General features: G+C 42.9%; 1 protein-coding gene across 2 annotated transcripts in view; it reads left to right on the top strand.

The window, feature by feature from the left end:
- The first annotated feature begins 3,538 nt into the window (after positions 1-3,538).
- Positions 3,539-25,225, top strand: part of SCARA3 (scavenger receptor class A member 3) — a 58,999-nt gene continuing 37,312 nt past the window's right edge. Inside the window, exons 1-4 of one of the 2 annotated variants that reach the window (XM_082252568.1) lie at positions 3,539-4,095; positions 18,886-18,942; positions 21,362-21,481; positions 25,071-25,169. In XM_082252568.1, the coding sequence (XP_082108694.1) occupies positions 4,089-4,095; positions 18,886-18,942; positions 21,362-21,481; positions 25,071-25,169 (283 nt within the window). In that variant the 5' untranslated portion in view covers positions 3,539-4,088. Of the gene's footprint in view, positions 4,096-18,867; positions 18,943-21,361; positions 21,482-25,070; positions 25,170-25,225 lie in introns of both variants that reach the window. The other variant, XM_082252567.1, reaches the window with a different exon arrangement.

Below are 25,225 nucleotides of genomic sequence, written 5' to 3'. Positions count from 1 at the left end.
CCCTCTTTCTTTCTCTCTGCCTCCCTCCATTCCTCTTTATTTCTCTCTGCCTCTCTCCATCCCTCTTTATTTCTCTCTGCCTCCTTCCTCCCTCTTTCTTTCTCTCTCCCTCCCTCCATCCCTCTTTCTTTCTCTCTCCCTCCCTCCATCCTTCTTTCTTTCTCTCTACCTCCCTCCATCCCTCTTAATTTCTCTCTGCCTCATTTCATCCCTCTTTCTTTCTCTCTCCCTCCATCCCTCCCTACATTCTTCTTTCTTTCTCTCTCCCTCCCTTCACCCCTGATTCTTTCTTTTTCTTTTTCTCCATTCCCCCTTTCCTTTTCTTTTGCTTTCCTTCTGTTTCCTTTCATTCTTTCCCCCTCCCTCTCTCTCCTTACATCTTTCTTTCTTTCTTTCTTTCTTTCTTTCTTTCTTTCTTTCTTTCTTTCTTTCTTTCTTTCTTTCTTTCTTTCTTTCTTTCTTTCTTTCTTTCTTTCTTTCTTTCTTTCCCAATATACTACCACACTCGCCACTATCTGAGTTATCTCAGGCTCTATTTAACCACACCCTGTTTAAGCCGTGCCCACAACTCACCACATTTTTTCTGCCAATACTAGACCACTCCGACAAATGAATGCACCGCCCCTAATTAAAATAATACTCCGCCTAGAAAAAAAAGTGTCCCTAAATTTTTTTTGAGAATGTTGGCAACTATGTGTATGTGTGGTGCACTTGTAGAGCATTTGCAATGCATTTGGAGTGCATTTATGGCATGTTCTTGCCATTAGTTATCATCTCTTTATTACCAAATTGCATTTACATGTACAGTATTTACGGTGCATTTTTGTGTTTCCGATACATGCATGTGCAAAAAAATGCAGCATGTTATACTTTTTTTTAAACTCACATAGAATCACCACAATAGTATAAACTAGGCTCATTGAAACATACTTTCCTTGCATATGCATTCTTGTTCACATTGGAGCGATTTGTCATGCGATTTAAGAGGTCAAACCACATGACAGGTCACAGCCCATGGCCGGCGATGGCACCGTTCCAATCGGTGCAATGCCGAGTTCCTGCACTACTTTTGACAATTTCAGGTGCGACTTCAGTAGACATCTGTGCATAAAGCTGTATAGATGCCTTTCAAGTAAGGATGGGCTCCGTGTTCGAGTGGAACGTAAGTTCGACTCAAACATCAGCTGTTCGTGTGCTTCCAGAACACACAAACAAATTGGGAGCTCAGCGGGAAGTTTGTCTGCCAATGAGCACCCCATAATGCACTGCGCTGTTGCAGTGCATTGATTGCTGATGATTGGCCAAAGCATGCACCTGACCTGTATGCTTTGGTCAATCACAGCACAATCTCCTGTCAGAGCCATGATTGGCCAAAAGCAGGGTGCCTGGCTCAAGAGCTAAGTCCACTCCCCACACTATATAAGGCTGCTGCTTACACGGCAGCCGTGTATAGTGTGTTACAATAGAAATTAGGCAGGTAGTTAGTGGATAGTGAGTTCAGTCAGTTTATGCTGTCAGTGTAATGTACAGGTATACCCCACTTTTAAATGTATGGATATGTTGTAGTCCTGGGTCCCCTCTTGGTGCTCCCCCATGTTTTGTGTACCTGCCACTTACAGATCGGGAGCAGTGCCATGCCAAGCAGACCAAATTTCCCATAGATGCCAATGAGCACCGAAAGCTGAAATTGGTCTGGGCAGGAAGGGGGTGAAAGTGCCCTGTATTTAAGTGGTTAAGGGGAACCCTATGACAGAATTAAAAATAAAAAAAACTTTTGGGGTCCCCCCAAAATCCATACCAGACCCTTATTCAAGCATGCAGCCTGGCAGTCCAGGAAAGGGGAGGGGAGACGAGCGAGCGCCCACCCCTTCCTAAATCATACCAGCCCGCTTGCCCTCAACATAGGGAGGGTGCTTTTGGTTGCCCCCCAAAACACCTTGTCCCTATGTTGATGGGGACAAGGGGCTTTTCCTGACAACCCTGGGCTGTGGTTGTCGGGGTCTGTGGGTGGGGGCTTATCAGAATCTGTAATTAGATACCACCCCCCCCCCCCTAAGTGAATGGGTATCGGGGACATCGCACCTGTACCCATTCACCAAAAAAGTGTACAAAAGTAAAAACCACAGAGCACAGTTTTTGACAAGTCCTTTATCAAAAAGAAAAAAAAAAGATAGCGTCCCTTGATGTAAATCCATCGTCAATCACGACGCCCGCCAGACCTGAATAATAGAAAAAAATTCAAAAATGCTTCTGCCGTCTGCCAGATCCTCAGCTTTGACAGTTCTTTTATAGGCAAGGGGTGGGGCCACCCGGTTACATCACCCCTTCTCAAGTCACTTCACCCACAGACCCTGACAACCACAGCCCAGGGACGTCGGGAAGAGGCCCTTGTTGTCATTAACATTTGGATAAGGTGCTTTGGAGGCACCCCAAAGCACCCTTCCCATGTTGTGGGCAAGCGGCCTCCTATGGTTCAGAAGGGTGGGGCGCTCGCCCCCCCCCCCTTTCCTGACCTGCCAGACTGAATGCTCGGATAAGGGTCTGGTATGGACTTTTTCATTTTTTTTTATCTGTATTGCCTGAAGTTGGTAATACATTACAGCAAGTTTAAAATACATTTTTTCCTTTAGAAATGTCAGTATTGCTGCAGCAGGCTCCATACATCGTACAGATACGCCACTTTACCGGCAGACTAAGGGGACCCCCAGGCACGATATTTAAAGGAATTTTTCATTTTTATTGTTCCACTTTAAGCATCAATAAAATCATTGCTCCTGTAAAAATGATCATTTAAAAAAAAAAAAAATTTGCATTGATACATGTCCCCCCAGTGCAGTACTTGGGTCCCCATACACTTTTTATGGCATATAAGCCTTTAAAATGAGGACTTTGATTTTTCATGTTTGTGTCCCATTGACTTTAATAGAGTTCGCATGCTTGCTAGAACATTTCCCCTGTTCAAGATGTTCTGGTGCGAACCGAACAGGGGGGTGTTCGACCCATCCCTACTTTCAAGTAGCACCTGAAATCACACTAACCTGTTACTTTGAAATCGTGCTACTTCATTTGAAGTAGCACGGTTTCAAAGCAGCATCAATTTGAACCAGGGCTTAAGGGAACTTTCCTGGGGGTAGACTGCCATTGCTGACTTCTCATTCCAGTTGTTAGTATGTTGTCATGACAGTCCAGGGGCTTCAATATTTTGTATGATGGACCCTTCAAATTACTGAGTTAAAAAGTATTGATTTTATTTCCTACAGTCCAAAATAATTTATAATTAGGAATACAATTCCTTAAGATTAATCAGTCCTAAAACGATTCACATTCCACTGCAAGAACCCACAATAACCAATAAAAATGAACCTTTCATTGCTCTTCCTTCCACAGATTATGATCTGATTGGTTGTTGAAGTTTGCCCAGCATCACTGCCCTTTCCACTGCCTCGTGAACTGATAGAATTTCGCTAGTTAAACTTGCCTAGCCCCTATAATCAAATTTTCAGCCGCCTCTTGGCTCGACATTTGTTTGACATTATTTTTTTCTTTTTTTATGGAATGGGTGGGGGCTAGGATCCCTCTGTACAGCGTACACTTAACTGTGTCATATTTCTGCTTGCCTGCAGTGGAAAAAGTCCAAATCTTTTCGCAGGCTGAGCAAGAAGCAGTCGGTCTTCGCACTTAGGAGCTTTCAAACACTCCGCATTTGTGTCTTTCAAGGAAGTTTGTCTGGGCGGCAGACCAAAGGAGAGCGTCTTTTGGGATGAACTTGCATCTCTCCGAACAGCTGTAACAAGCAGTATCTCAATAGATGCTTCACTGGAGAGGATGTTATCTGGCTGGGGAAGAATTGCCTTAAGTACTGTGGCAAATAATTTTGAAGGCATGCATGACGTTTGTGACAACTGGAAGGTTTTTGCAACCCTGAAGGTTATAATGAACCCAAAGCATTAGGAAGAGGAAGTCACCTACTTTAATCTCATTAGTGATTTCCCTTATTGACGGAGACTAAAGTGTCCAATTGCACTGGAAAAGAGTTCAGGAGAAAGGAATAGCCATTGGTTTCCACTGTTTGCAGCCACAAGAGAACAATGAAAGGTAAGACACTGGCATCCTGCTTGGAATTTCACATATGTTACTGTACCGGAGAAACTGAGGTCAAGCTATGCCAAAAAGAAAACCAATACATTTTATTAAGTGCATTCTGTATGACGGGAGTGCAACAAGAAGACCTCAGATAACTTCTGTATAGAACATCTCAATGATGACTGAAAAACAGGATATAATTTAAAGGATCACTCCTCCTAAAACATATTTTTTAGTCATAGCCGATGCCTGGCAGACTAATGCCTCGTACACACGCAACGATTATCGGCCGACCGATCGTCCGACTTTTGTCCAGAGTGGTGTTTTGTTGGTTGGAATGTGCCTAGACTGTACACAAATTTTCTCGGCCAACAAAATTCTACTTCAGAAGTGATGTCATGTGCTGGTTTACTTTCCGTGTGTTTTTTCTTCTCGGAGCATGCCCAGTCTTGCTCATCAGATTTTTGTCTGCCGAAATCTGTACTGACTGACAGAAAATCGGCCGTTATGTTGACGGCCAACAAAAATTTTATAGCCTGCACACCAGATTTTTTTTCGGCCGAAAAGTCGGAGTCGGTTGTCGGAAGCATCATACTAACAAGCCGAAAATCGGCCGATCGGGCGTTGGCCGAAAATTCACGGCCAATTATCGACATGTGTGTACGGGGCTTTAGTCTTATTGCATGTATTGGATACTCCAACAGTGAGTTTTCCCTTTCCAGACTTCACCTATGAGGTTTGGGTGTTTCCATCCACCTTTCCATGTTTCACCAACTTCTGTTACATTCTCCATAATACCATAATATAGAATAAATAATTTCAGCACAGATGGTGGGATCCCCTCAAAATGGGCAAAGCATCTGTGTGGACCTGGGAACTCAGCATAGGGATGGTGGGAGCCCTTCATAATGGGCAAAACATGTGCGTAGAACCGTGAACTCAGGGTACGGATTGGGATCCCTTCATAATGAGCAAAGCTCGTGTGTAGACCCAGAAACTCAGCATAGGGATGGTGGGAGCCCTTCATAATGGGCAAAACATGTGCGTAGAGCCATGAACTCAGGGTACAGATTGGGATTTGTTCATAATGAGCAAAGCTCGTATGTAGACCCAGAAACTCAGCGTAGGGATGGTGGGAGCCCTTGAGAAGGGGAAAGCACATGTGTAGACAAGGGAACTCAGCATAGGGATGATGGGAGCCCCTCATAGTTGGCAAAGCATGTGTGTAGACCTGGGAACTCAACAAAGGGATGGTGGGATCCCCTCATAATGGGTAAAGCACATGTGTAGACCAGTGAACTCAGCATATGGATGGTGGAAGCCTTTCATAAGGGGACAAGTACATGTGTAGACTAGGGAACTCAGTTTAGGGATGAAGAACCCTTCATAATGGACAAAGCATGTGTGTAGAACAGGGAACTCAGCATAGGGATGGTGAAAGCCCCTCATAATGGGCAAAGCATATGTGTGGACCTGGGAACTCAATGTAAGGATGGTGGGAGCCTTTCATAATGGGAAAAGCATATATGTGGACCTGGGAACTCAATGTAAGGATGGTGGGAGCCTTTCATAATGGGCAAAGCACATGTGTAGACCAGGGAACTAGAATTGGGATGGGGAGCCCTTCATAAGGGGAAAAGCACGTATGTAGACTAGAGAACTCTAGCTTAAGGATGGGGAACCCTTAGCTCTAACGAGCAGGGCCCTCTGATTCCTCCTGTGTTGAATTGTATTGTAACTGTAGTGTCTGCCCATTGTAAAGCGCTGTGCAAACTGTTGGCACTATATAATAATTGGCGCTGTATAGTATAAATAATGGGCAAAGCACGTGTGTAGAACAGGGAACTCAGCATAGGGATGGTAAGAGCCCCTCTTAAAGGGCAAAGCATATGTGTGGACCTGGGAACTCAGTGTAGGGATGGTGGGAGCCCTTCATAATGTACAAAGCACATGTGTAAACCCGGGAACTAGCATAAAGATGGCAAGTCCTTCATAATGGGCACAGTGTGTGTGTAGACCTGGGAACTCAGCTTAGGGATGGGGAGGCCTTCATCCCGCAAAGCAAAGCATGTGTGTTGATCTGGGAACTCAGCATATGGATGGTGGTAGCCCTTACCAATGGGCACAATGTGTGTGTAGAGCCATGAACTCAGCATAGGGATGGTGGGAGCCCTTTAGAATTGGCAAAGCACATGTGTAGACCCAGGAACTCAATGCAGAAATCTCATCAATAGAGCCTTGAAGAGAGAGAAGGAACTGTCAAATGCACATGTCCTAATGTGGTGGTTGCATTTGTTCTTTCCTTCAGGCTTATTTCCCTTGTTTCTCCTCCCCCAGCTCTTATGCAGCTGAGAACAGAGGGAATGTGATCACTTATAATATAAGGAAAAAAAGGTATCTATAATGTTTTTTTTTTTTTTTAAATCTATGCACAAATGTTTTGCCTTTCATTTATTTTTTAAATGAAATTGGTTGTTTTACGAGGTGATCATTTACAATCACTTTAACATGCTTCCTAGTCTAGGTCGAACAACACTCACTCATTGTACTGTATACACAGCGTGACACATTTTAAGATTTGTCACGTGGGGATAACTTTGCACCCCCTGCATTCTTCTTCTTGTATTGTGCACCCCCAATTCTTTTTTTATTGCACTATAACCCTGATGAAGCCTATTTTTAGGTGAAACCTGTCGTTTTTTTGCTTTGGGGAGCACTTTGTTTGTGGGAATACATGGCTTTTGTGGGGGAATAACACCTGGGACTAATGAGAGACAAATGGTGGTCATCAATAATAAAGCAGAGTTCCTGCCCCCCCCCCCCCCCCCCAGCAAAAAAATAAAAGTCAGCAGCTACACAAACTGTAGCTGCTGACTTTTAATATTAAGACACTTACCTGTCCTGGAGTCCAGCGATGTCGGCACTCCAGCCAATGTTTCCATCGGCTGCCGCCGCCACCATTGTCTGTAAGGGAAACCCGCAGTGAAGCCTTGTGGCTTCACAGCCGGTTCCCTCCTGCGCATGCGTGGAGTGCGCTGTGCTTTCTGAATTGCCCGGCGGCGGGGGAAGTAGGAGGGGGGCCCAACTGCCGAGTAATCATGCCGTGGCGCAATCTCCCAGGACTGCTCTCCCCCAAAGATGCCAAATGTGTCACCGGAATGGGGGGAAACAGGTACCCACTCCCCCTCCCCCCCAAAGGTACCAAATGTGTCATCGGAGGGGGGGAGGTATCAGATAAGCGGCGCTTTATACTTTTGGGTGGAACTCTGCTTAAAGTGACTGTTTTGAGCCTATAGAATTGATAATAATTTTACCTAGTGTCAGAAAATGAAGCTATCAGCACAGGCAGTGTGACCGCATTGATTGAAGACAAGCTGCAGAAATGTCTGTATAGGCGAAGTGATTTGCTATACGGGCAGTGTGACCTTAATATTATTTATCAGGAATTCTATAGAATTTGCAGTAATGCCCCATACACACGTGCAGATTATCTGCAGACTTTTGTCTGCAGACTTACCTTTTCTATGTAGTGCAAGGGCCTGCCGGATTGCATACAAATTGAAAATGTTTAGGTTTGACCTCATATTATATGGTTTTGGTAAGTCTGCAGACAAAAGTCTGCAGATAATCTGCATGTGTGTATGGGGCATTAGTGAATTTAATGTCAGAACTACCAATACAGGCAGTGTAACTGCATTGATTGAAAGCAAGCTGTCAGTATAGGCTGAGTAACCTACTATAAAGGCAGTATGACCTAAATGACATAGCATCTGTCAGAAATTTATAGAATATATATAGAACAGAAGATTACCAACACAGGCGGTGTGACCACATTTTCTGAAAGCAAGCTGCAGAGAAGGCAGCATTGTAGCTATGGGTGCTGCTTGCAATTAGACAAGTGATCACCGAGGTGCGCTCTCATTCTTCTCTTTTCCGATGTGTTCCCCTTTAAGTGGATGTAGAAATACGGGGCAACTTAGGAAACAGTGACCGCAGGTCAATTTATTTCAGTATAAATCACAGAAATGGGAAACATAAGGGTAATACAAAGACAATGAATTTCAAAAGAGCCAATTTCCCTAAACTGTGCTCTTTGCTAGACAATATTAAATGGGATAGAATCCTAGGAAAAAAGAACACGGAGGAAAAATGGGAGTGCTTTAAGAACATAGCCCTAGCATAGGCAACAAACTTTTCAGCGAGAGGGAATTTAAAAAGACACTTTAAAGCCATTCACTAAAATTAGAAGAGAAGCGGTTTAACCTTAAACTGCGTAAAGAGTTCTTTATTGTGAGAGCAGTAAGGATGTGGAATTCTCTTACACAAGCCGTGGTATCAGCAGGGAGCATCGATAGTTTGAAAAAACTACTAGATGGGCACTTTAACGACCACAGCATACAGGGGTATTTGATATACTATTGACACAAACACATACACACACGCGTGTCATAGGTTGAACTGGATGGACTGGTGTCTTTTTTTAACTTCACTAACTACTGTATGTAACTATGTAATAATTTGGTATACGTATATTTTTACACACCATCATTTTTATATATACACTATATTACCAAAAGTATTGGGAAGACTGCCTTACACGCACATAAACTTTAATGGCATCCCAGTCATAGTCCATAGGGTTCAATATTGAGTTGGCCCAGGAGTACAAAAACCCCCAACATTTATTCAGTGTACTCAGTAATAACCTTCAGAATTGGTGTCAGTTGATGCAATAAAAAACCTCCAGCAGTGGTGTTAGCGTACATAATAAAAATAACCCTCAGCATTGGTATCAGTGGATGCAATAATAACTTCCACTTTTGGTGCCAGTTGATGCAGTAATAACCCCCAGTATTGGTGTCAGTGGACACAATAATAACCCCTAACACTGGTGTTAGTGGACGCAATAATAATGTAATAAATCAGTGCAGTGCAATAAAAGTCCACTACCTAAAAAAAGGGGTTTTATCAGATAGTCCACAAGCCAATGAGGAACTCCAATAACACCAGGGTATAAATGCTCAACGGAGTTCGGTTTCAATAAACAGGCATAATTCCAGGTCACATATGAGGGAAGAATAAAAGACCAATAGTGCTCTCTGTATATTCAAACCCAATCATTTATTAAATGTACAATAAAATGCTTACATTAAAACAACTTGGTACTTTGCATTAATATATACTGTACACTCACGAACATCCAGGAAAAAAAGTACAGGTGACGTCAGTTACATCACCTATGGGTCAGCGTTGGTGACAGTGGATGCAATAATAACTCTGAATATTGGTGTCAGTGGATGCAATAATAACCCCGAATATTGGTGTCAGTGGATGCAATAATAACCCCGAATATTGGTGTCAGTGGATGCAATAATACCCCAAACTATGATGGCATTGGACACAATAATACCACCCAGCATTGCTGTCAGTGGACTCAATGATAACCCCCAACATTGGTGTCAGTGGACACAACAATATCCCCCAGCATTGGTGTCAGTGGACACAACAATATCCCCCAGCATTGGTGTCAATGTACACAATAATAACCCTGAATATTGGTGTCAGTGGACACAATAATATCCCCCAGCATTGGTGTCAATGTACGCAATAATAACCCCGAATTGGTGTCAGTGGACACAATAATAACCCCCAATATTGGTGAAGCACCCTGTAGTGTATACTACTAGTGTTGAGAGTAGGAAAAAGCATATTCTGGCCAGGAATAATATGAGTCATTAAATAGGGTCAGCGTTACTAGATGCTAGGGCTGGATGACTCATCCTGACAGCTCTCTGGTGCCACCCCCTGGTGTCTGGAAGGTTAGAGAACCTTCTAGAACTAGAGGGCAGGGGTTAAGAGGAGCTGCCATTAATATTTATTGGGCCTCAGCCAATCCCCAGAGGTGGGCTGGCAGAGGGCTGAGATAACCCAATAAATAGACATGGGCCATTCCAGTAGGGGAGTCAGGTGAAATATGGAGAAGCAGTGCTGCCTGTTGTTGGCCTTTGAGGGACCCCTTACTGGGAGAGGGGGATGTTTTACCTCAGGCCGGGTGCTCAGGAAAGCTGGCCTGGAAGATTCCTAACACCGGAGGCAGTGCAAGAAATCATGCCGGAGAGGCAGCGCGAAGGAGTAAGGAGAGACAGTGAGTAGATCCGCACTGTGCAGAGACAGACAAGGGGAGAGACTGCCATCTGCAGTAGGTCTCTCTTGAAAACTGCACCATGTCAAGTCTTCATCCAACCTTGCCTGGGAGGTCTCCATGTGTGTGAGCCAGTCAGGCAGAACTGGGGCGGAAAAGTCAGTCAGGAGGACTGGGAGAGAGAAGCAGCCAGGCAGGCTAGCATTTTCTGCAAGCAAGTGGAGCTGGGATCAGTGGCCACAGGGAAGCAGAAGAAAGAACGTCATGCTATTCACTAACATTGTACTACTTTGTCAAGGGACTGAGAGTTCTTGCCTATAATCGGCCTTTGCTGAACTAGTAACGTCCTGCTAGTTCCCACGGGAGTGAGCAGCAGGTGCTGTGAAAACGAAGTTTGTGAAGGAAGAAGGAAGAAAGAAGAAGGAAGCAGAGGACTTTATGTAAAAAGGGAGAAACTGTCCCTTTGTTCATAGTTCTTGACATTTTTCAAGTTTGGCATCCCATAATTCCCTACCCCATCCAAGTTATTAATTCCTAATAAAACATCAAAAGCAAGCCAAGGACTGTTTATTTTGCAGTGGAATGTATGAAGGAAATACTGTGTGACTGGCTGTGCAGCAGTGGGGACCCGGGACACTAGCGACTCCTATGGGGTAGTGCTACATTGGTGTCAGTGGATGCAGTAATAACTCACATCATTAGTGCCAGTGGACGCAATAATAACCCCCAATATTGGTGATGGTAGACATAATAATAACCCTCAGCATTGGTGTGAGGAATCCCCTTTTTGCCATATCTCATTTATTTGGCTGGCCATATACACACTGATGACATCATCTCTGGATAAAACCATGACCAGCTACCATTATTCCGTGTTATAGTTCCGCCAAGGGCCTTAAACAGAATCTTATTTTTACATTTAATTGTTTCAAATCTGTTTTGTAATTTGTAGTTAGAGACTACTATGACCATAAAACTTTACTTAGGTGTGGTCTGGTTTTGTTAATTTTAAAAGATAGGGTTCAGGTTGGATATGACCATGCAGTGGGTTAACCTGTTTTCATCTGAATTGTCCTAGTCATGTTCAATATTCTCATAAATTGCCTTCCAAGGTCAACCAAATAAAAAAAAAAAATAGCCATTAAAAATCAACATTTTATATATGCAACCTAGTAACTAATATTCAATGTTAAATATAAGGATCTTTTTTTTTTTTTTCTTTTAATACAGTGGTGAGGGCCAGGATTGGTATAACTGCCAGGTTTTTCTTGCTGTCTGTGCCCCCATTAGGAAGATTCCCTCTCTCTAAAGAAACTATCAGTTTTTTTTTTTCATTTAACCCAGCTGGCTGAACGAAAAAAAACTGAGCAGCTTAAGAGGGGATCACTGTACTGACTATCGGGTGTTAGTACAGCGATCTCCCTGCTGACCCATTATGTTCTGACAGGGGGGGCAACCATTGGCTGAGAGCTCTGATTGGATGCCGATCGGCAGATGTTTTTCGGGCATGCCCCAAACGTCCAGCTTCTGTCGGACAGGCTTCCGTTGAACCACTCGATACCGAACGATATTCGGCCTGTGTGTACCAGGCGTAACCGTCCTTAGCACCACTGTCACTGGGAATGAAAATGAAGCTAAGTCCATACCAGACCAAGAATAGAGGTGAAATCTTCTAGTGGAGACACTTGTTCCTGTGACAACTGTCTAAAACAGTGATTCCGAACCTTGGCACCCCCGATGTTTTGGAACTCCATTTCCCATGATGCTAAACTACGCTGCAGAGTGCATGAGCATCATGGGAAAAATACTTCCAAATCATCTGGGGTGCCAAGTTTCACCTTCACTGGTCTTAAAGATGACATGACATCCCTTACACTGGAAAGATGTCTTCTTAATTCTTGTTGAGTCTTAAGGGCAGGAAGTAAAGGTAAATCTCCTTCATGAGATATAGACCGGGGTTTTAGCTCTCCCCCTACTCTATACAAAATAACAAAAAAAAAATGGCTTTAGATATACTTTAACCTTCAAATATTTTTATAAGCCAAGGAAGGCATCCAAAGAAATAATCTTTTCCATAAGTTGCTCTGACATGGTGTTTGCAGAGACTATTGAAGAAGCACTTAACATTAAAGAACACACAAAACAAAATTCCCTCAGTGCTGATATCTGGAAGCCGCGGTGATGGGAGCTGGAACTAGAATTAGACTGACATTACCAAACACCTGGAGGTTCTCATTGGCAAGTCTGGGGAGAGTAGCATGGGGCTTTGTGATATTACTGGCAAATATCTCCAAATGATGTAACATAAACAGAAATTAAAAGACTATTTATGGATAGGCTGGGTCTACACAGTAGGAAATAGTGACAGCAAAATCTGAGAAAGTGATGCGTATAATATTAAAGCCCAACTCCATTAACATTGGAAGTTTTTCCTTGCAGTGGGGCTGCACCTGCACTAAAGGGGTTAACTAGGTCTAGAGAACATAGAAAAAAAGATTTACTTACCCGATCCCCAGCATCTCTGTGCTGCTAGAGCAGGTCCCTCAGCATTTTCTTCCCCATGCTCCAGTGGTCTAAGGTTCTGTCATCATCAATAGGGATGATCGAACGGTTCGGGTCGACCATCAGTTCGACCCGAACATTGGCTGTTCGAGGTTCGGCCGAATTCCGAACTTTTTGCTGAAAAAGTTCGGTATTCGGCAACCAGAACCTACCAAAATGCAATGGGACAGGAAATGGGATTTAAAAGCCTGTGATTGGATCAGAACCATCAGTAAAAGCCAATTGAGGGGGCAGGAGAATGCTAGGAATGTGATTGGAGTGACTAGGGGGTCCAGAGGCCAATCATTAGTGAATACGCCCCCCAGTATATAAGATAGCCCCGCCAAATTCCTAGCATTGTAATACAGGGACGTGGAAGAGAGTGGAAGCAGTTCTGTTACTTCTGCTTCAAAGTGTCATTTAGCAATTATTAGTGTGAGGAAAGGGATATCTAGTGTAGTTAGGGTACTATTTTCCACTGTAGTTAGATTTAATAATCTAGTTTCTGTAGGGAAAGTGTTAAGTGTAAGGGGACTGTAGTGTAGTGTAGGGTTAACTGACTCTGACTGCTATGGCAGGGTGACAAAACCCTTCCATGTCAGGGTGACCGCTATAGAGAAAAGATCGTTTCTCTTAGAACACTTATAGAACAGGGATATGGCTTCGGCCCTGTCACCCTGCTTTTTGCTGCAGGCGTTTATAGGGGTTTTTTGAGGACATGTTTGGAGTCAGGCATGACATCTGAACTTCTGTGTAGGGGTATATATATATATACACACACACACATGTATGTATATATACACATACACACATATAGGTGTGAAAGTAGCAGAAACCTATGCTTGCGCTAATGAAATAATTAACACCCATATGGCTTCTCTGCTATAACACCTATATATGTGTATGTGTATAAATACATATAAGTGTGTGTGTATATATACCCCTACACAGAAGTTCAGATGTTATGCCTGCCTCCAAAGACGCCCAGAAAAAGCCCAAAAAACGCCAGCTACAAAAACGCCCAGGTGTGTTTTTGCAGCAGGCGTTTTTTTTGGGCCTTTTTTGTTATGCCTGCCTCCAAAGACCCCCAAAAAATGCCCAAAAAAACGCTTGCTACAAAACCGGCAAGGTGTGAAAATAGCGGAGCCATATCCCTGTTCTATGTTAATTCTAATACAAACAAAATGGAAACCCCTATGAGTATCAGTGGACTTTAAACAAGACATGTACACAAGTAGTTTCTTTAACAATTCAATTTATTTAACAAATCATTACAAAATGTATTAGTAAAAAGATGGGCTTTAAAAGCTAAGTCACGGGCAGGGGAAGACACATAGGGCCCACAAAGATGTGTGTATACTCTCAACTCAATCACAGACAAGAGTAACAATAAATATACGAATGTTAATGCATAACATCCAAATTCTCTTGTCTGATAGGCGGTCAACACATTTCGCTAAGCAATAGCTTCTTCAGGATGTTTGATTGTGGGGGTACAGGCAAGGTTATCTTAAAAAAAACAAACATTTGTTAAAAATTGTACAAATCATTTCACATAATTCTATCTATAAGATCATGTAGAATAATTATATGGCTTACATTTGGCTTACATTTGGTGGTACTTTCCTAGTCCCTGATATAACAGTCTGGGGGGGCGGACACAGGGGGTCAAATTAGCCAGCCCAAGGGTAAGTGCATAGAGGCAGGTGGGAGTTTTACGTATTGAATATATTGGATTTAATGCGTATAACTTTCTTGAATGTCCCGTGGACCTCTTCTATGAACTCTGATCTATAGTTCTTTCCATAGATTTTCTATTGGATTCAAGTCAGGTGATTGACTGCCATGACTGGGCAATTCTAGCAGCTTTATTTTCTTCATTTGAGAGTTTCCTTGGCTTTGTGTTTGGGATCATTGTCTTGCTGAAATGTCCACCCTTCATCATCCTGGTAGAGGACAGCAGATTTTTATCAAGAATGTCTTGTTACATTTTTCCATTTATCCTTCTTTCAATGACATGCAGTTTGCCAGTACCGTATGCTGAAAAACAGCCCCACACCATGATGTTCCCACCTCCAAACTTCATTGTTGGTATGGTTATTTTTGGGTGATGTGCAGTGCCATTTGACCTCCAAACATGGTATGCATTATGGCATCCAAAGAGTTACATTTTGGTCTCATCTAAAAAGGCCAAATCCTCCCAGTATTTCACCGGCTTTTTTAAATGTTATGCAGCAAACTGTAAATGAGCTTCAACATGCTTTTGCCTCAGCCATGGAGTCTTGCATGGTGAGCATTCATATAGGCCATGGCGGTAGATTGCATTACTTATTGTTTTCTTTGAAACAATTGTACCTGCTAATTCCAGGTCTTTCTGAAGCTCGCCACAAGTTTTCCTTTGCTCTTGGACAATTCTTCTGATAGATCTTTTCACACCTCTGTTGGAAATCTTGCGAGGAGCACCTGGTCATGGCTGGTTTATGGTAAAATGATGTTCTTTCCACTTCCAGATTATGGCCCCAACAGTGCTCACGTGAACATTAAAAATTTAGAAATCCTTCTGTAACCAATGCCATCAGTTTGTTTTGCAACAATAAGGTTGTAAAGGTCTTGAGCGAGCTCTTTTACCCATTATGGGATGTTTCTTGTGTGACACCTTAGTAACGAGACACCTTTTCATAGGCCTTTCTAATTACTGATAGATTTCAGCTATTTATTTTGGTTTCTTTGTATGTATGGATTGCATGGGTTGTTACCAACATGTGGTGCAAATGCCATGTCAATGGCACCTTTAGAAATATATTTACCTATAAAAATGGTGACGTGTTCAATACTTTTTTTATTACTTTTTATTTTTTTGTATGTATATTATTAGCCCTAAGTAAAAAAAATAGGAAGAATAAGTACAAAACCACCATACTATACTTATAACACTCGGAGAATGATTCCTATGAGTTTAAGGATTTTTTTTACCTCCCACTGTAGTCAGTATCCACTTTTCTCATATAGAATAAAACCATTGGATTATCGAATCATTGTCGGAGTTATACTTTCCCCAGTGTCACATTTGGAAAATACACAGTGCTCCAATGATGTCATATTGTTTTTCCTGGCGGCAAGTCTAAATTTATGCTTTAAGCCTAGTGCCAGTGAAGTGATGTCGACAAGTGAAAAATAATATTGACTTGGATATCGGCCTTCAATTCTCACAAATAGAACTTCTTCATAAGACTTTAGTCTGCAAAAGACTTGGAACCGCAAAGAAAAACATTATGACTCTTAAAGTGTTTTCCACTTTCAGCATTTTGTTTTGAGGTGCATGCTGCACCTCACTCCCTGTATGGTCCACAGCACAGAAAGTGAAGAGAAATCTGTTCACTGGGGATCTGGATAGCAATGACAGCAAACTTTTTCAGGATGGTAAAGTACCTAAACTCAGTTTTTTTTTTGCTGGTTGAGTTCTGTTGATGAGTTTCTAACCACTTACCGCAGAGCGGTGACTTCAAACCCTTTCATTCAAAAAAAAACAAAACATTCTCTGAATGGTGACAGTGCCGGGAGGCCAACCTCCTGTGTTCAGACCAGTTGCTTAACACAGGACTTGGAAGCTAGTAGAGATGACTAGAGTAGTGGCATCTACTACAGTGATTTCCAGCTTCCAGGGGGATCGCCCAGGTATGATATATTAATATCTACATTGGTCCATGCCTGGAATTCATCTTTAAAATTTACTAAGAGAAGAGAATTGGGGGCAACTACTCATGTGTCACCACTTCGTGAGCAGTGCCCATAGGTGGATGGGGAGAGAGTGCTCGCTAGTGCCTCCAGAGGCGGACTGAGGCTATAGCCTAATGTATAGCATTTAAGGCAGTACTCCATCCTAAAAGAAACATTTCTCCATACAGACAATTAACTCCTTTCTCCTGGCCCAGCTTCTATAACATTTTACACTACAGACAACAGTTCCTCATTATACGTCATAAATCTTCTCTCTTTTGTTGTGCATCATTTTTGAGCTGGTGCTGCTGAGCTTACACCAGACTCCACCAGCCCAGTTACTCGTCACCTCATCCCAGTGACATTGATTTATATGTTACACTTGAATCATAGGAAGCTCAACTTTGTACATGACCCCTGCTTATTCTCTCTGGGGCTCCACTCTTCAATCCTCTGTGACTTCCAGGCTAGGTCCTTAGGGTGCCCTGTGCCATTGGTTGGACCCTGTATTGGAGCTCCGGGTTCTAGGGAAGGAGCCTAAGAACACAAGCTCCGTCACTACCAGGACCCTCAGTCACCTTTGCCAAGCCACACCGCTTCCCAAATGACTGGCTGTTTATGCACACGTCACTAGTACTGTAGTCATTGGCAATGGCAATACAGTATAGCCTACTCTGAACAGCTTCCCTGCATGCTAGACATCTGTACTGCATCTCCTCTATATTGTCTTGTCCCCAGATGTCAAATCTTGCTCTGTGATAAGCAAAGCATGCGTACACCCCTTTAGGAGTGTCCTAAAGTGACTTCAGACCAGCAAAAGTTATCTAACAAATAAGAAGTAGAAATACAGATGAATGATTCAACTTGGATATTTCCAACACTCATTCCTGTACAAGTTCTTCTAAATGCCCCTTGGTGTCCATTAAGAGTTTTCTTGAAGCCCCTGCCCCATGAGGTAGCCATACCTTAAATAAGCGAGAAAGTCCTTTTGGGTTAATTAGTCAATGGCATGAGCTATATCCCTGGGCCCCCGACTGGGTTCCCACAAGGGGTGGATTAGTGGTAAATAAAAAAATGTATATTCAAGTACAGCGCCACATTTATAGATGACAATGAAAAGACAATGAATGAACAGAATCCATAAAGTCTGTGAAACCAGATGCTGAAGTGCAGAAATGAATGCAGAAGAATTCCAACACCATGAGTGAAGACACAATCCTGACGATCACCACGTGTACAGATAAGATGATTCCCTTACCAGAACTTTAGACCCCCTGTTACAGAAGGTCCACCAAGCATAGGGCATGGAAGCAACCACCAGGGCAGGGTCCACTCCAAAATTCAGCGCCAGGTCCACCACGGAACTTTCATTCAAAGCAGTACAACCTCATATGCTCAAAAGCCACACATGTTGAATGATGGTATCCTATCTCGGCCAGCTCCACGTCCAGCTCCTCCATGGTTCTCTGCCGTCTTCCCATGAACCATCACACAAGCGGAGGTGGTTCCCTCCCTTTTTATGTGTTTTCCCCATCAGAGGGCGGTACTAACTCAAAAGCCTGGGAAAACCTGGCCAACAGTGTAAACCCTTTACCTCTCAGGGAGTACCATTTTAGCAGGGCAACACAATACTTACTCTCAACCGATATATTTTAACTGTAAAATAATACAACATTTTAGCAATTTTAAGAACAGTTTATCACCATCTGCTTACATCTTGACCCCCAAAAGGCCTCAAGAAGCCTTTGTCTTGTCTTTATATCAATAAAATGTCTTCCAGTTTCTGTCCTGGTGACCATACAGAAAACCAGTGCAGTTCTCCCCAATGGGGACACCGCAATAATGCGCAACAGAGGTCCTAATAATTCCCCATTCCATTTAAAGAATGTCTGTACTGAGGGTAATATATACTGTAGGCTGCCAGTTGATCTCTTCTTCTTCAGTCTGGCATGCTTATCAAATTGCTTTATAAATTTGACCTGGAACAAGTTTTATTATATAGACTTACTGTATATAGTCTAAACTTTGCTTGCTGCATGCTCATTCCTTGTTACTCAAGACTAAAACCCGAAACAGCCAGAAAAAAAGCATTATCAGAAAGGGGTCAGCAACAGCAGCCTACATACTGAATTCTGACGCGTGGTATATGTGTCAAGAGAAATAGGTACTCATTTCATAACTGAACACTGCAGCAAGGTGTCTGTATCTACACTCTAAACAGCTAAATTCCTGAAAACTGAATACATACTTTATCTATAGGTAAGAGGCACTTCTTGAATGGATATTTAAATTCTAAATCCAGTCCACACATGAACTGATTTTTGGTGATGGATTGTATATTACAGCTCTGTACAGAACCACGTACATGCTATAAAACAAGGCAGACTTATTTTGTCTTTCAGACGAGCAGCTGATACAAGACGACGACGACATGACCAGTTCTACATTCAGGCAAAATGGTAAGAATATCCCCCACTCTGGCCAAAATCTCATGTCCTTCATGTTTGGGGGGGGCTCTACAGATAAGCAGTACCATTACTGTGACCTGTGTTATTATAAAAAAAATAACACAGAAGCTTGCTAACCGATTGTAATCAATCACTGTCAAATCAAAGACAGTTGTCTTAGAATTTGAGCCCTATCCAAATTTTACACAAAAAATCGCCATTGGTAGGAAAAGGCCACAGCTTTATTGGATTCAAGCAACATATTTAAAGAATTTCCGACTATCTTGGGTTTGGGTAATTCTTGGGTTTAGTATATTTAAAGTGTTGATAAAAAATGCACATAGCTCCTAAAGCCTGATGCAGGCTGAAAACACCCAGCATTTTTGTGGACTGGGTGGTGTCAGCCCTGCTTAATTTTCTTTCACTAAACTGTTTAAACCCACCAACTTAATTTTTCGCTACAACAGGGGGTCTCCAAACTTTCAAAACAAAGAGCCAGTTTACTGTCCCTCAGACTTTAGGAGGACCAGACTATGGCTAGTGAGAGTAGAAAATGGCCCTGCAAGATTGGGAGTAGAAAAATTTTCAGACTTGGTGATTAGGAGGAGCAATAATGCCCATCAATGGTGCTAGTGGGATGAATAGTGCCCCATTGTTGGTGTCAAGGGAAGAAATAGTGCCCCATTGCTAATGTCAGTGAAAGAAATGGTGCCTCATTGCTGGTGCCAGTGGGAAGAAAAATGCCCCATTGTTGGTGTCAGTGGGAAGAATAGTGCCCCAGTGTTGGTGTCAGTGGAAGAAATAGTGCCTCGTTGGTGTCAGTGAGAGGACTAGTGCCTCCTTTAAATGAGAGTTTTAATGTCTCGTATCAATCAAAATTATAGAGCCTGCCACAGTTGTGTTTAGTACGGTTAAGATCTAGTCACTTGAGTTCATCCACACCAAACCATGTCTTTATGGAGCTGGTTTTGTGCACAGGATCATAGTAATACTGGAACAGAACTCACAAAGTGTTGAAGTGCACGATTTTTAAATATATTTTAATAATTTCATAATAACATTAACCTTTGCTGAAAACACTTGAACTCAATAATGCAAAGATGGCACAGTTGGGTTTAGTACAGTTAAGATCTGGTCACTTGAGTTCCTCCACACCAAACTATGTCTTTATGGAGCTGGTTTTGTGCACAGGATCATAGTTATACTGGAACAGAACTCACAAAGGGTTGGAAGTGCACAATTTTTAAATGTCTTTTAACCGGTTGCCGACCGCCGCACGACTATTTACTGCGACGGTCAGCCCCGGCCAGGCAAAGTGACGTAGATCTACTTGCTTGCCTGTCACTTCCTTGTGAGCCAATAGTGGGCACGCGCCCGCTGCGGCTCGTTCACAGGGAAGTTAGTGTGTGTGACCCGATGTCCGCCGGTCACTCGCCGATCGTCGGTGCAGAGGGAGAAAGTTAGGCGGCTGATGTAAACAAGCCACCTGTCATTCTCCCCTGTGTAGAAACAGTGATCACACGGTTCTACTATGTAGGACCGTTGATCACTGTTCCTACACTAGTAGCCACAGCCAATCACAGTAAAAAGCACGCTCCTAGGGACACACTTAACCCCTCCCTCCCCAATAAAGTTAACCCCTTCCCTGCCAGTGTCATTTTGCAGTAACAGTGCATATGTATAGCACTGATTACTGCAGTAATGTCACTAGTAACCCCAAAAGTGTCAAAAATGTCAGTCAAGGGTCCGATCTGTCCGCCGCAATGTCGCAGTACCGCAAAAACAATCACAGATCACCGCCATTACGCGTTAAAAAAAAAAAATGACGGAAATCTTTCCCTTAGTTAGTAAACGCAATAACTTTTGCGCAAACCAATCAAAATAAGCTTTTTGTAATTTTTTTTTTTTACCAAACATATGTAGCAGAAAACAAATTGGCCAAAAATGTTAAAAAATTTAGATTTTTACATTTTTTTGGGGGGGAATTTAATATAAAAAAATGTGAAAAATATTGTTATTTTTGCAAAATTTACACTCTTTTTGTTTATAGCGCAAAAAGTAAAAATCGCACAGGTGATCAAATACCACCAAAAGAAAACACTGTTTGTGGGAAAATAAGGATGTCAAATTCGTTTAGGTACAGCGTCGCACGACCGCGCAATTGTCCGTTAAATTCACGCAGTAAAAAATTGCAAAAAAAACCCTGGTCAGGAAGGGGGTAAAATCTTCCGGGGCTTAAGTGGTTAAGGATTTATTAATAACACTGAAAACACTTGAACTCAATAATTTGAACATGTGCCCACACATCTTCTCAAGTAAGTTTGATGGTCAGGTGTCTACAAACTACCGCTTTAGGCATTTGCTAAAGGCCATTACTTCATTATAAGACATCCAGAAATGAACAATAATGAATTACTATTGTGCTTCTAAGGCAGGACCAGGACCAGCTGTGCGAGATGTCAGAGGAACCTGTCCCTACAGATCTCAGTGAAAGTCCTCTATTGCTTCGTGGTCATTCTCATCATTGCTGTGATTGTGCTGGCATCCCTAGGTAAGGCGAAGTCAAGTCAAGACCTGAAACTAAGTAGATGAAGTGCTTCTCTATTTGTGTATTCCTTTCTCACATGTACAGTATATAGCTCTAAAGTGGGAGGGTTTGTCCGAGTAGAGAAAACCCACCAACTTAATTCTTCACCAGAGGAGCCTACACTCTAATGTCCCACCACAGTCAAGAATATTAAAATTACAGCTTTAAATAACTCTGACACTGAGCCAGTCACATCAGTCTCTTCACCAAGGAGCTTACTCTCTAATGTCCCACGACAAGCACACACTACTATACATTTGTTATAGCCCTTATATATCCCACAGTGCTGTAGAAAGACCACAGAGGCATTCACATCAGTCTCTGCATTAAAGTTGCTTACTGCTTACTTCTTACAAGGATTTTTGCCACCCTATGCAAAATAAAAATTGCCCCCCCCCCCCATATGCTCTCCTACCCCCCATCGCAAGTTGCTGACGGGGTTAAAACCAGTGGCAGCTGTTGCTCCATCGGTCGGGGGCGTCAGACGGACCTGGCCACAGACCCCCCCCCCGTCACTCCAGAGTCTAGTCCACACCATATCCCCCCCCCAGGCTCCAGTTCACTTACCTTGTAACTCCGGACAGCGACGGCTTCCCCCTCAGTCTCCTCCATGTCCCCTCTCGGCCGCGTCTCTTCCCTCCTTCTCCGCCAATAGGATGCCTTCTTCTTTGGCTAATTGGGAAACAAGTCTAAGGACCTGCTTCCTGATTGGCCGGGAGGAGAATCAGTGTGGCAATAGCAAATATACATTTGCTATTGTCACACAACTGGGTGGGCTCAGGGCGCAGTGCTCTGCGCCCCAAGCACACCCTTTTTTTGAAGCCTATTAAAACCTCTGGCTCTAATCACGTGCTTCAAAAAAAAAAAAAAACCTCATTGGAATCCATGCATCCGGCGCCCTGCATGTAGATTAGGGGGCCGAATGCATGGATAGGGGGGGCGGCACCCCTGGGCCCCTAATGGATAGACCGGCCGCCACTGGTTAAAACCCCTTCAGTGACTTACGGTAAGTCACTTACCTGGGGTCAGGCTCTGCCAGTGCGGCTGCCTAGGTCGCCTTACTGGTAGCGTTGGCCCTGTGCGCTTACTACCACAGTCACAAACTATTATTAATGATATATATTTATGTAGCTCTGACAGATTCAGCAGGGCTGGACAGACATATGGTTCAGTGGTCTTTGTCCAGCCCTGCTGCATCAGTCTGCATCATGGAAGCTTACGATCTAATGTCCCACCACAGTCATACACTATTATTATACATTTATGTAGCTCTAGTCTATTTTGCCGTGCTGTAAAGAGAACACTAAGGGAGTCACATCAGTCTCTGTTCCAGAGGAGCTTACACTCTAATGTCCCCAACACCGTCACACAGTCAGATTGAAGATACAGCAGGGGATCAGCACATGTCCTAGAGCACACAAAACAGAGAAATCCCTTTTAGGCGGGTTGTTCTTTAAAAATGTTGAAATCTTTTTTTAGGTGGTAATGGATTTGACCAAAAGTGACTTCAGGGGAAGTTGCTTCATCTGTGTCTGATTTACTGAAGCAAAACATAATATTTCATCTTAGAAGTAAACAGTCTCACGATATGACCCTCAAGTAATCCGTGTTTTCATCCCAGCTATTTAAAACAACGCATGTAATGAAAGTGATCTGGCGATGAAGGCTTATATAAACCATTAGGACATGGTCACATGTGTGCCGGTTACTGGAGGAATGTGGGAGGAAGGGTCATCCACTGTGCTCTGGAGCGCAATACAGGATGTCTGACTCTTCCAAACTGTAATTTTTTATCTTTGTAACAAGCATATTTTTTAAATCTGTTTAACACAGCTGAATACATACCAAAACAAAAGGTTTAATAAGTAGCCACAGCCTGAGCATACTGCAGAGAAGGACCTTTGCTCTCTGCGTGAAAGCAGTGGTCTCTCTCCAGAGGTCCCAACACCTCCTGCTGAACCAGTGCTAGAGCTGCCCAATAAGTATGGAGGCATGAGCTTTGCTGATTTTAGATTTCTAGTTCCAACTCAGCCTGGGGCTTGTTTGACCTCTACAGAGAGACCACTGCTTCCGTATAGAGCAGTGGTTCTCAATTCCGGTCCTCGGGACCCACTAACAGGCCAGATTTAAGTATTACCTTGGGGGATGCAGACTAGAATACTGCAATCACTGAGCAGCAAATGAGATCACCTGTGATGTAATTTAGTTATCTTGCAAACCTGGCCTGTTGGTGGGTCCCGAGGACCGGAGTTGAGAACCACTGGTATAGAGAACAAGAGCAATTGTTTGTAGAAAATAATTTTTTTTTTCTGCCAGTCTTTATTGCTAATTGGGTTACCAAAGTAATGTATGTGTAATTATTGGATAACTATATTTTTTCCCATCTTTTACTCAAGTTGTTACTCATCCCCCAGCTGTATATCATGCTTTGTTTTATACCTTTTCCCAACTTCTTCAGGCTGTCCATGTGACCTGCAGGGCCCCCCTTCCTATTCTGCACTGCTAGGCAGTCCTCTATGATGCAGAGAGCTCTCTGCATCATTGAATGTGAGTACAAGGTGTCAGTAGTGCCACTTCCTCAGGGGTGAGTCTGTGACGCTCTGCACTCACAGTATGCACTCAGTCAGATGTTGGGTGTCATTCAACCCAGAAGACTGAGGACATCTAGTGGTGGAAAGTAATTATGGCTGGGGACAGCGCTAGAGAGAAGGTATGTATTTTAGCTAGAGCTGCTTTGTTATTTTAACACCTCTTGCGAGTCCATACAAAAAAAAAAAAAAATATTTGCATAGAGTCGGGCTTTACAACACCCCTCCCTAGCATCTCACAATAAATTATACTCACCTGTCTAGGTTTTTGCAGGATCCACAGTGTGGGGCCTATAAGAAGCCTGAAAATTCTTTGGCCAGTTCCTCCCTTCTTCTGTACATGTGTGTCTTTGTATATCAATAAGTGAGATTCTTTGGTACATGTAAAGAAGAATGAGCAAGCAACTGGCTGGAGAGTTTGCAGTGGCAGCTGTGCGTCCCTCTGCGGGCTACACAGCGCCAATCTTGCAGAAACATGAGTTTAAAACTTCGGAGGTTAGTAGGACGGTAAGTAAACTAAAGGAAAAGTGTGCAACTCTATAGTTATCCTTCAACTTGATTTGTTGGTAATCCTGGAGTGAGCACCCTGTTCATTCTCAGTTTGTCCCTCTGCACTCTTATCTGCACTACAACAAAATTATAGTACAGTATATGCCACAGAAAAAAGACATTCACATACATTTCCATGTCTGCCAGGGCTCTTTTATACTTCTAATTTACCTTCCTTTGACACTCACTGCGGTGGGAAATTACCAGTTAAAAACGGTGTAATTATCCTGTCCTAACCCATTAATGGGAGAATACATTCTCATATCCAGAGTGACCCTCTCAATCTGGCTGCTGAAAATAAGACAGGTACTAAGGGTGCCGTCCCTGTCGAGGTATTTGCAGAAAAGAATTACAAAGAACATCTTTTTCATATGATTCTTTTAAAGTGACTTGGAATCTCCATGATTTCTCTGCAGTTTTTCGGAAAGTCAATTCCCTCTACGATGACTTCAGCTCAGCAAAGTCCAGTTACGAGAAGAAGATTGTTTCGGTGCAAGTTAACCTCCAGGAACTTGGTAAATATTAACGTCTGAGGCTCTGAGCAGAGAATTTATGAAATGGTACAGACATG

The sequence above is a fragment of the Pelophylax lessonae genome (genome assembly GCF_965119305.1).
Source record: "Pelophylax lessonae genome assembly, chromosome: 3".
Taxonomy (NCBI): domain Eukaryota; kingdom Metazoa; phylum Chordata; class Amphibia; order Anura; family Ranidae; genus Pelophylax; species Pelophylax lessonae.
This window is presented reverse-complemented; position numbering and strand designations above follow the sequence as displayed.